General features: G+C 39.7%; 1 protein-coding gene across 1 annotated transcript in view; it reads left to right on the forward strand.

The window, feature by feature from the left end:
- The first annotated feature begins 660 nt into the window (after positions 1 to 660).
- The window catches only part of TACR3 (tachykinin receptor 3), a 32,818-nt gene continuing 20,672 nt past the window's right edge, over positions 661 to 12,806 (forward strand). Inside the window, exons 1-2 of the mRNA XM_008933204.1 lie at positions 661 to 1,136; positions 12,528 to 12,716. Coding sequence (XP_008931452.1) covers positions 661 to 1,136; positions 12,528 to 12,716 — 665 coding nt within the window. The remainder of the gene's footprint in view (positions 1,137 to 12,527; positions 12,717 to 12,806) is intronic.

The raw sequence follows: 12,806 nt of genomic DNA on the forward strand, positions 1-12,806 counted from the left end.
CTGAATTCATCTGGAATAAAATCATCTGGAAAGAGCTGTAATAAAAAAGCAGTTTCAGTCCTGGGATTTTTTAACTAAGCCAGCTGATTAGCTCTGCAAAGACAGGGCAAAAAAAACCTATTTAAAAAAGGAAGCACAATAATGAAACCTAAAGAAAGGCAATATAAAATAAATCTCTCAACATAAATGAGATGAGAATTCATTTTCCCTGTGATGCTCTCCACAGCTCCTGAAAGTGCCTGCTGCTGGCAATGAATGAAATAAAAGGAGGAGGGAGAGCAGAGGGAAAGAGGTGTTAGCTTACCAGCCAGTGGAGCTTATCACTCCACTCCCTTTGTGACGCTGGAGACTCACAAGCCTATAAAATGTGCTTTGGCTCCTTCGGCAAAATCAAAAGCAAGAGGTGGCTGTACACAGGAGAAGTAGGATGCTGTTCTGCCCTGAGGTAGCTCTCCTGACTTGGCTGGTACAGCACTTGTAACAGTTTGAGCAGCATAGTCAAAGCTTTTTTCTGAGAGATCTGCCCTGTACCTGCTGTGCTGCCTTCCTCCCCCTTTTCTTCCTTCCCTCTTCTTATCTGTTGGTGGGGATTTTGGAGGGTTGGAAAAGGGAGGTAGGAGAGTCACATCATTGCTGGAAGAGAGGAGAGGAACATCCAAGATGACTTCTGTCCCCACAGCCAACTGGAACATGAGCATGAGCAGCAGGGGGAACGTGAGCCTTGCTGCAGCAAGTGATGTCTGGGGACAGGCACTGGGAGCACCAGCTGGAAATGCTTCTCCCCCCATAGCATCCTCACCAAGCAACTTCTCCAATCAGTTTGTACAACCCTCTTGGCGCATTGCCCTGTGGTCTCTGGCTTATGGTGGTGTGGTGGCAGTGGCTGTTTTCGGAAATCTCATTGTCATCTGGATTATCCTGGCTCACAAGCGCATGAGGACAGTGACAAACTACTTCCTGGTGAATCTGGCCTTCTCTGATGCCTCCATGGCTGCTTTCAATACCCTCATCAACTTCATCTATGCGCTGCACAGTGAGTGGTACTTCGGAGAGGCTTACTGCCGCTTCCACAACTTCTTCCCAATCACAGCTGTCTTCGCCAGCATCTACTCCATGACAGCAATAGCTGTGGACAGGTGAGAAAAGAGAAGAAAAGTTTAGGGGTGAGAGATTAAGATCAGGTTATCTGCCAAAATAAAAATATGGAGATAACAATCATTATGATGAGAGGCAGAGACCTGAATAGGTCATCTATTGTGCTTCTCTGTAGTTCTTTAAGATCTCTCCCTCACTGTTTTAATTCCTGTCTTTGGTCTCTGTCCTTCAGCCTTTTATTGTTTTTACTTCCCTGCTGTCTTTTATAACAAACATTTCAGCTCTCTGTTTGACTTCAGATGCTCTCTGTGCTCTGTCTTTCAATACTAATTCTGTAACAGCACTCGTTGCTCGGGGTTTTGCTTCTCCACCTGTGAAAACAGTATCTGTCCCTCAGTCAATGTCATCTAACTCATACTGATTAGGAGTTGTAGAGATTGTGTGTTAAGGGAGAGGATTTCAAATTTCCCTCCTCTCTGTATTTCTACAGCTGGCAGAGGCATTTGCCTCCTCTTGAAAAATCACTTCAGACTCTGTTTTTAATAGCTTTTCTCACAGACAGCTCTGAGCTGCTTCGTTTCTCCCAGTTTTAGTTAATGAGACTATTTACATTGCCACTGTGCACATGCAGAGGACTGATAAGAACATGATTTCAAAGTGCTCAATTTTTTCCTGATAAACAAGGCTTTGTGACTGTCAAAGAAAACAGGACAGGGAAAAACTTTATACTCTTGACAATAATGGAGTAAGACAACTGTAGTGTCTATAGAGTAAAGGGGAAATGTAGTTGCCTGATTTTCAACACAGATGCATTGATGGACTGTCTTTCACAAAAGGTGCTGTGAGTCTCCCCTGGGAAATGTTTCTTTCTTTAGTATTGTTTTCACATTTGCTGCGCTGGAGAGGTAACTTACTGAATTTTCCTTTAGAAAAACAGATCAATTTGTACTTCAGATCTCTTATTCCTTTTAGCAATGCACTGAATTTACTTATAAAACTCATTTCTACATATTCATATCCCATTATACATCTTTTCTGAATTGACTTGGCAGAACTGTAGCACTTCCAAGTGATGGTAGTTAAGATTTCATAAGGTTCAATCCACCTTCTGAAATATTATTTCTCATTTCCAGGTGCAAAGATTGGGAAATGTTGTTGTATCTTTTGTCTGTGTTTGTGAACAAGTTTATAAATTAATAGGGCTTTTTCATTTGCCCTAGTAACTGCTAATTTTTGGTGGCATTCCCAGCCAGATGCGTTACTGTTCCATAAAGCTAGAAATGAAAGATAAAATGAGATTCTTGGCAACTCTTCTACTTCTTTGCTCTGAGGATGGGTGAAGACTCATGGAAATCAGTACACTTTCCTCCCGACAGTGGTGTATCTTCTTCCCATGTTAATTCTCATTAATAATGGAGCAGGTAGTGTAATGCCAGTGATACTACCTTTGACCAGGCAAAGATTTCTTTCATTGTCTGTTTGGGTTTAGCTTAAGATTCTCATCTAGCTTGTGGTTTTCAGAAAGAGAAAAGGGCTTTAGTTGGTGCTGGGTATTTAGCAGCTATTGTTGTAGCTGATCAAGTCATTAGTTGAGCAGTTACTCAGATGCTCTGAGTAAGGTTTTTTTCATATTTTCTGACAAAATTATCCACAGATATATAGTACTTACTACTTTGAAAGTTTCTAAATTTATGCGGGAAAAGAAGGTGAATATAGTTCCTCAGGAATCCAAATAGCGCATTTCCAGAGTGAGTGAAATTAGCTCTGCTGCACACTGACTGAAATGCAGTGGTCAGATGCAAAGATATTAGAAATGTTTTCCTTGGTTTAGCAACGTGAGATGCTGATGCTCAGAAGTGTGTCAAGTGTGTCACGTAAAACAAACACAAGAGCAGTCTCTCCTTCCTTCCCTGTTCACACTGTGATTCCTTTTCCTTTTATACCAAATAACACCTGATGCATTCAGTACCTTTAATAATTTCCTGGCTACCTCTGCAGAACAATTCTGCAGAGTCAAGAGGAAAACTAAGGGTCAAAGAGAATCCCAAGGAATGCCCTTGGATGTACAGACTGTCGTATTCCAGGACACAGATATGCTGGATGGATATTTTTTAAAACTTTGGTTCCCACTTGCGTTCTGTAAAAGTTCAGCCAGTGCTTCACTGGACACTCTGCATTAGTTTTAACCCAGTAAACTCATCCTTACACGTTCTTTTAATTCAAAAATTTAAAACAAAAACAACAAAGCTACAAAGTAGGATAAAGCTACCAAGGGAACTGAATTGATGGGATCATATCAGATGATTTTCCATTAGAAATTGTAACCATCCCAAAACACTGAAAGGTCATGGGTTGCAGTTCACTAAAAAGTATGTTGTGGTATGCTCCACTGATCATTTTCAAACATCTACGTGTTCACAGAGTATGAATGAGTTGCTGTGAATCTAGACACCACTGAGCAGAGGTCACAGGTAGTATGTGTTTCTTTTCACATCTGATTCTGTAGGCCATTCTAAATTGTGTGCACTGTGAGACTACTGGACTGACAGGGAGTTCTGTGGAGCAGGCAGTTCCTGCAGTGGGGTGTGCTGCATCTGGAGCTGAGGATGAAAGTATGCAAGACTTACAGCAAGTATGCAAGACTGCTGTATGACCACCCTGTCTGAACACAGTCTCAAATTTATGTGAGTTTATTCACACTTCTGACCACTCCTTCCCAGTATTTTCCCCCCTGCTTTCTGCTTCTTTTCCAACAGCCTGTTTGCAGTCTACTGGAGAGATGCCACAGGTAGCTTTAACAGAGTCAGCTTAGGCATCAGAAGCAGCACAGATTTTACACTGGACTCCTTCATAGGCAGTCATTCTTTCATTTTTCTTTAGTTCATGCTGCATAATTCCACAGTTACAGGTAAACTGAATAGGGGATAGTTCTGGAGCCAATATGCCCCTGCCACTGACCAGTGCATGATCCTGAAGGGTCCATCCATCATCCTAAACTCCACCTGTGATCACTGACTGCTGTACAGTTCTTGGACATATTAAAGACAGTAACTTAGGCAGAATGTAAGCCTTCTGACTCTGGCCATTGAAGACCCACTGTCCCTTTCTATGAGTTCTTAGCATGCAAAGGAGGTGGTTCAGGTACGCCAGCAATTAATTTTGAATCCCAAGATTGCCTCATTATACTGTGCATAGGCCTAAAAATTCTCTGCAGATGGTTAAAGTGGAAGTTTGGGGATATAGCAATATAGCACAAAATAACATGCCTTCAGTAGATCTCTTAGTATCATGAATTTTTTCCTGGCTTTAGCACATCTACAGTATTACTTTCTCAGTTACTATTCTCTCAGCAATTCCATAATGCTATTCTCATTTAAATGAGTTTAACTCTTTATAAAAGCAACCTCTCTGGAATTAAAGAAAGTATTCTAATAATGATGGTGAGTAGTTGCTGATCCTATTCATATCCTACCATTCCTTTTCTTCCTAGTATGGAAGCAAGCTTTTGGCATTTGAAGCCAAAAAACATTTATTCTACTTTACATTACTTTAAATTATATTTAATATTCAGTTTTATTTCTCTTGCAAAATCTTCTCTCTTATTCAACACTTGTCATTCTGGTTTCCCACCTTATTTTCTAGACTTCTAATATGTCTGCAGAAGCACATGTATACTGGGTCAGTTTTCTTTTTTTCTGTGACATTGTTCAGTTACTGATGGCTGTTCATAACCTCTCTATGCACTCATTAGACTCCAGAGTAAGTAATATGATACGAGCTTGTAGCAGAAGACAGATACAAGGCATAAACACTTGATTCAACTTATCATATAAAACCTAAATTCATAATACGTACACACTCAGATCCTCAAAATATCATTTAGACTCTTCAATCTCTTCAAGGGTATTCTGTAAGAGCAGTTATTATTGTCACAAAGTAGTATCACAAGCCCTACAAATTAATGTTACTGAAATTCTAAGTAGGCAGTTGGCACATTGAAAAATGTCTTATCTTTCCAGTAGAATACACTTTGATATCAGTCTCTACCCAAGGCCTTCATGCGTCAAACAGATACTCCTGCCAAACTATCTAGTATCTGAATGTTAAGTATCTGTTACCTGCCCTGTGTGCTCAGAAACACTTAAGTATAGGGTGAAGTTTATATGTAAAAAGATCTCAAATATTTCTAACAGGTTAGGATATGGAATGCACAGGGCATAACCCTGTATTGAGGTCATATGGTAGTGGTATGAGCAGAAGATGCAAACCAAGAAGGTGTACACATGCCTGGCATCAAGTTGTTTGTGCTTGGCTCACCAATGAATAGAGGAAGTTGAAGCAATGGAAGGCAGGAGACCTGCATCACCCAGCCAGCTGTCATCCCCAGCACAGAGCTCAGCCCAAAAAGAACTGCAGCCTTTGGCCCCTCTCTCATTCCCTTTCCCTCAGATTTGGATGTCTCAAAGTAAATGGTTTCCATGTAAAAGAAGTGAGAATTTGCACTGAGGATTGGGGAGAGAGAGATGAACATCAGAACAAGAAAAAAAAGGCAGACGGAGTTCTTTTCAGATTTCTCATGCTTCACAGGCTGTTTTCCCCATAGAGATCTTCCCCTCATATCTGAGAATATTTTTGTAAAAAGAAATAGATGGAGTTTCTGTAAACTCACTGCTCTAGTTTTCCATAAGATGGCATTTTATTGTTAGCTATTGTTCCTGCCTATGGTGCCATGTAACTACAGAAAACACTACCTGCCCTACCCCTACTACCAAACTAAAGTTCAATTTCGACTTTTTTTTTCAAACTAATGGATGACTTCATAATCATGACTTCAGGAATTATCCTGCTTTACTGCATATCACAAAGGGAAAAAGGTAAGATATGCTTTAGAAATTATCACTATTATTTCTATTCTTACTTTGCTAGTCAAACTACACAATTCAAAGAGTAAATCCCTTCCCCATTTCTCTGTCTTTCCCAAATAGTATTTAAAGATGAAGCACATCTTGTTTCTAGATTCCAGTTTCTGGGCTGCCCTCTGAAAAATATTAGTCTTCAAAACTGGAAAGAAAAAGTTGAATAGGAGGGCATTAAGTGTTCAAATATCAAGAGCTGAAATACAAAGGATAGCTGAAATACAAATTCGGAGGCCTAAAACTATTTTTTGAATTTGACAAATCTCTTTCTTTCTTTCTTAGAAAAGGTGAAATAGTTTCTGCAGAACATTCTGATGCAATGGCTACAGGATTCACCCTGTCAGAGACCTAGGAAAAATAATCCTTTTCATTCCATTCATAATGATCAGGAAAAAATACAGGATCTTTTTGGGGGTTTTGGTCCAAATTCATGTCAGAGTTACATTATTGATGACATACTGAGATAGTCTGGGAAAAAGCTGCTTTCAAATGGTGCTGTGAAAAAATGAGGTTGATACACCAACATCTTGAGAAGTATAATCAACATTTTCAACACTGCTTAGCCCTCAGTCTTCTCGTTCCAAGCAGGAAACATCTGATCCTATGTTCAAATGAGAGGTTCATTTTAGACAGAATTGCTATTGGTCTTGATAGGCCAGGTAGATCATATTTAAAGAAAAGGAGAAACAGAAGCCCTTCTGTCAGGGGAAGTCCGTTAGTCCATCATTTTGTGAAACAGACCAAAGGAAATTCTTATCCCTTTCCTAGCAATACGCATAGGTACAGAACACAATGTGTAAAATCAATTACATACTCATAAAAATGTAGCCCATTGTCAGTTACCAGATGTTCCTCATAAACAGAAAGCACTGTTTATGACAACTCAGACATCCCGAAGAATTTCAATATTCCTGTTTTAAGGTTTCTCTTAAGAGGTACTTGTAAGCAAGGCATTGGATGCTTGTCCCGATTTCAGAAAAACTGCAGTTACCCCCCTTCTTAAAGCACAATAGCCATTCATCAAGAGCAGCACATGTTCCTCTGGGTAAATCAAGGTCAAGTTAGTTATCTCCCTGGGATTATGCCCACTGCTCTCTCAAATGTACCACGTGTTTATCTGTCATGCTGTCATACACTCCTTTCTTTATGCTGTTAGCTTTAACGTGATCACTGTGTGGCAGTGACATTGTTCACTGTAGATCCTTCAGGCCACCAAAACCACTCTTATTCAACAGTCAGTGATAGTCCTACAAAAGTACCCACAGCCACTCGTCCTGCAGAGAAAGTCAGCCTAAGTGAATGAATACAAACCACTCACACAAGAAAAGGAGTCTTGCACTAGAAGATACCAGATAGAGATAAAAGAGTACAAAAGTTCAAGATTTGGTTTACATTATACAAAAAAATGCCACTAAAATCTCACAGTTCATTCCATCCTTTTTTGACTACTATGTCTACCTTTCCAAAATCTTCCATAGGATTTTCCACAGCAGTGTTTTAAACAAGGGCAGGGAATCATAGCAATTTCCCTAAGTTTCTAGTTGATTCTAAATATAAAGTCTCAAAATCAGCTTCTGTCTGGAGGAAATAACAGCATCTGTGCATTCACAAAGGAAGCGTACTCTGATGTCTGCTGTTGACAAGCCACTTACATGCAAGCATTGTGATTTTTCTCTCAGTCTCTTCCTTCATCAAGTCCCAATTTCCTGTTACAATCTGGGACTGAATTGATTACATTTTCCCCCATTTGAGTTTATAAACATGCTGTAAACAGGTGAAACAAATCACTTAGGATGATTAAAGGCTTCCAACTCTATCTCCAAAGGGGCATTTGTAGGATCCAATTTTGAACATCATTTTGTTCTAATAACATCTTGTGTATTTTTGCCACAATTTTCTAAATTATGTGTTAAAGAAGAAAGATTTTTGTAACTGTATTAGTCAGTATCTGTTGTTCTACAAAAAGATAAATTGGGGGGGGTGTTATCTTTTCTACTGTTAGGACCATCATTCACAAACTTCAGAAACTTTTATAGTATGTACCAGCTATTTGTCTCTTGTTACTTGCAAACTCTAACAGTTACATGATTATGCTGTGATTATAACCACTGGCTTAAAGACTTTATCAATGTTATTCCAAAGTCTCTTTTATCATTTTAGAGAAAACAGATTTTCTTGATTTGATGAACCCAAGAAACAAGTACCAAACAGTAAATTGTAGACTCTAAATAAACAGAGCAGTTCAGAAGGGAACTAGTTCTCACTCCAGCAGATAAGAAGAGCGGTGCAGCAAGCACACCATGATGCACTGGTCATTATATCATGCAGCCTGACTGATTTCTCATTAAGTTCAGTGGAAAGACTCCTGCTGACTTCAATAGTAATTTGTTAGGGACAAAGACTAACACAAGCCAAAGCTGGAAGAAAAGTAATGACAGTGGGATATTTTATGGTCACAACAAACAAAATCACATGCTAAAAATTCTAATGATGAAACTAAAGTGCTACCTAAAAACATTTTAGAGTCATACAAAGAAGAATATGGTATTGAACAACCCACATTCTTCAAAGTGTTGGCTTGTCTCTACCTGCACATATTCCCATCCCTACATCTCTAAATGTGCATATTGCATCTTATAATTATCTTCCAAGTATGAATGTTTATGTTAGGGTAATAATGATTTCTGCGTGATAAATTAGCGTAATGAGTTAATTCCTTTCGGCAATGTGTATTTAACATTCAGTATCCCTGCTTTATGGAGTGGAACAAGCTATCTATGTCATTACCAGCAGCTCCCATCGGAGTGAGAAAGCATTAGAAGTCTGATCTTTAAATCAAGTGCAAGTTCAGAGCCCTTTATTCAGCAGGGTGTCCCACTGCTCCAGCCTAGTGGAAGGGCTGAACAGTAGATGTCCAAAGGCTGCAAAGCAAATTGGCACAGCACCCCACTGAAGAAATGTTTGTGCGGCTACAATCATTTTTCAGTGGTATTACAACCCTTCAGTTGCTTTTAGCCACTAGAAATCCTTCTTCAGCTCAAATGCCTACCATCTTTTGCTGTCTTTAGAGATGAGGTGTGGAGAGGTCCAAGGTATGTGTATAAATATCACAGAACATGGCAGACCTCGGTGGGTCTCTGCCCTTGTCACTGTCTTCAGAAGGACTGCCTAATTTTGGGCACCACAATATAAAAAAGACATCAAGCTATTAGAGAGCATTCATAGGATGGCCACAAGGATGATTAAAGGTCTGGAGGGGAAGCCTTATGAGGGGCAGCTGTAGTCACTTGGTCTGTTCAGCCTGGACAAGAGGAGACTGAGGGGAGACCTCATCACCGTCTTCCACATCCTCACAAGGGGAAGCAGAGGGGCAGGCGCTTTTCTCTCTCATGATCAGTGGCAGGATTCAAGGAAATGGCATGAAGTGGAGTCAGGGGAGGTTTAGTTTGGATATCAGGGAAAGATTTTTCACCCAGAGGGCAGTTGGGCACTGGAACAGGCTCCCCAGGGAAGTGGTCACAGCACCAAGGCTGTCTGAGTTCAAGAATTATTTGGAGGATGCTCTCAGGTACACGGTGCGACTCTTGGGGATGTCCTGGACAGGGCTAAAAGTTGTACTCAATGATCCTGATTGGCCCCTTCCAGCTTGGGATATTCTATGACTCTATGATGAAGTTCAGACCATTTCAAAGAACAGCAGAGAAGCAGAACAGTCATTAAGACAGATGACATGGGAGCATAGAGAAGTCCTGCTGTTCCCCCTACATACAGTTTATGGTTGGCTGATCACAGAGAGAATAACTCTTTGGGAGTTCTCTCCCATAAAGCTGCAGAGGCAGAAGGGCTCGCCACCACAGAGCTCCACTGTCATACCGTTTTGTTTTTATACCAGTTCTACCTACCTTGGAATCTCTGGTACACTAGGGTTGATTTTTGTCATAGGTCTTTTGCCATTTCATCACCCCAGTTCCCTTTCTTATTCTCTCCTCTCTCAACATAATTTCTATATACTGTTATTCTACAATTCTCTTTTCTCGTTTTTCTCATTTCACTTCTATTTTTGCATTCAGCAAACTGTTCCCCAGTCTCAGTTCTTTTGCTTTTGCTCTAGATCTCATATCTCATTGTTCTCCCTTTCATTCCTGTTCTCCTCAGACGCTCATCTTTTTTCTACACCATGTTCAGCACCATTCAGTGCACAATGCAGACAGCATATCTACTCCTTGTAACTGTCACTTTGCCATCCATAACACATGTAAGGATACCAAACAGAGTAAAAAAGTGAGCCCTAATGACAGAGCTACACCATGGGTAATTGTAATACATAAGGGCAATATTCTGCATCATACATATACATTATCCCATATCTAGACTCCTCACCTTATTGATTTTTTGAGCAACACCTAAGAATGGAACCTCTAGCCTGTGTTAGCAGAAATTCTCATTGCTGACAGAAACACTCTATCTGAATGGACAGAGATCAAAGGCAAGGGTCAACTGAAAAATTAGCTACTGCTATTTCAGGTTGAGGCTAAAGAGATAGACAACTTACCACGCTTAGGTACTTGTAATGGCATTTCCAGCAAACAAAATTATAGGTAGAAGTAGCTGTGTCTCCTTTCAAATGACAGCTAACAGTGCAGAAAGGACTTAGTTCTTATTGGGGCTTCTCTTGGCTACAGAAAGCTACATCCAGAGACAGTTCAAGTACAGAGGTGGTTTTTAACCTGCATCTCAGAGTCATTGCACGTTTTCTACTACCCTTAGTTGTGGCAATGATGGCTTCTCTAAGAAAATGCTACCAAATTGATATGACAAATCTGAGTGAGTGTAACAATTGCAGTTATAAAGCAATATCTCACTATGTTAATTAAGCAATTTTGCTTCTAAGAAAAGCCACTTAGAGAACAAGTTAGATACTTCATTGTAATTGCTAGTGTACTGGCAAGGTAGAATAACTTAGATTTGTTATCAAAGGCTCTGTAATAGAGGGCTGTCAATATTCTGTTCAGCTAAACCCAGCCTGCACAAAGGTATTATTGAGGGAATGGTCAAGGTTCCTCCACTTCCTTCCCATCTGGTTTGTTAGAATGACTATCTGCTACATTTTTGTAATCAATCTTGTGCAGAAGCCAGGTTGTTCGCTTATCACTCAAATTCAAACTAGAAAGATAAATAGCCTGCTTTTCATCTGATCCTTGTCCTCTGACTTACGGTACTCAGCCAATTGTTAAAATTTCCATCACTACAGAGATATGAGTCATTTCACACAAACAATCCATGTCTTTAAAGGGCAGACAGCAGACAGGGAGATAAAACATTTTATCTCCCTGAATTTTATCTTAGGCAGCACAAATTACTGCTGGTATCTATTGGGATTAAGAATAATATAACTGGGAATAAGAATAATGTGAATGTAGTAGAAATCTGACAATAGTGCATGAAATAATGGCAATATACAATCTGAAGAAAACTAGTAACTGAAGGAATAATTCCAGGCTAGAAGGAGATACCTCAAGAGTCCCACAAGCATGTGAAAATGATGATTTGTTTATGTTTATCACCTACTACAGGTAAAGATCATCAAGCATTTGGATGTACCTGGCAGTCCACACAAAAGCCAGCTCAATTTCAAAGACAGGGCTCATGACTACAAACTTCAGTTCATTACCACGTTGTACTTACTCTTTGGAGGGGAAGGGAGCTAGGTGGCAGAGGGCTACAATCCAACTGATGTATATTTTCATGAGAACTTCTGGTCTTTCAGGACAAGACACCCAGCACTCAAATAAAACTATTTAATAACTAGTATGTAATACCAAAAGCACCAGTTTAGATGGCAAAAAAAAGAAAGCATGTAAAGGAGAGGGTAACTAATTACCCTATGGGGAAAAAATATCTAAGTGCAGTAAAAAACATAAGAAATATATAAGCTTGAAATTCCAGGTATGGATGCTGGATTTATCACATATTTTATAGTTAACTATAAACAGTTACCTTCACTAAAACAAACATCTGTTCCATAATTACCCATCTCTCAAGTATAAAATTCCAAAAAGTAGAAATATCTTGAATGAAATCTGTGTGCCATAGCAGGTAAACATGGATGCAGAAGATTCTTGCACCAATTCTTATCAGGATCATTATCCTACGAATATTATCGTTATTGTCTTGTGGCTAATGTCTGTACCTAAAAATCTTGGGCAAGTGTGCCAAGAACCTACATGTGTACTGTAACAATTAGGATATGTGTCTTTGCAAAATAGTTGCTCTACTGATATACATATGATTAAAAAGGTGTCCCATGGCTGCAAAATAATATTCAATGAACCTTCTTCTCCTTCCAGCACTGCCTTCATTGGAGCCGAACCACCCAAAGACCACAGTGCAACCAGAACTCCAGGAAGACAAATATCTCTGCTTTTATCCTTCACTTTAATCCTAAGTTTTGGCTCATTCTAGATATATATGAATCTCTGAAGATTTCTTACACAGAGGTTTTTGCTTTTTTTACAGATACATGGCCATTATTGATCCCTTGAAACCTAGGCTCTCTGCAACTGCTACCAAGGTGGTCATTGGGAGCATATGGATTTTGGCTTTCCTGTTGGCCTTTCCCCAGTGCCTATACTCCATAACCAAGGTGATGCCTGGGAGAACTCTTTGCTATGTAGCATGGCCAGGTGGTCCAAAACAGCATTTTACGTAAGCTTTTGTTCTTTTAAACTTGTGCATGGTGGTGTCTAGACTTGCAATTGGCTTGGCATAATCTGTATAGTATCATTCAGACACTCT

This window comes from Manacus vitellinus, unplaced genomic scaffold (assembly GCF_001715985.3).
Source record: "Manacus vitellinus isolate BGI_N305 unplaced genomic scaffold, ASM171598v3 scaffold_0_pilon, whole genome shotgun sequence".
NCBI lineage: Eukaryota > Metazoa > Chordata > Aves > Passeriformes > Pipridae > Manacus > Manacus vitellinus.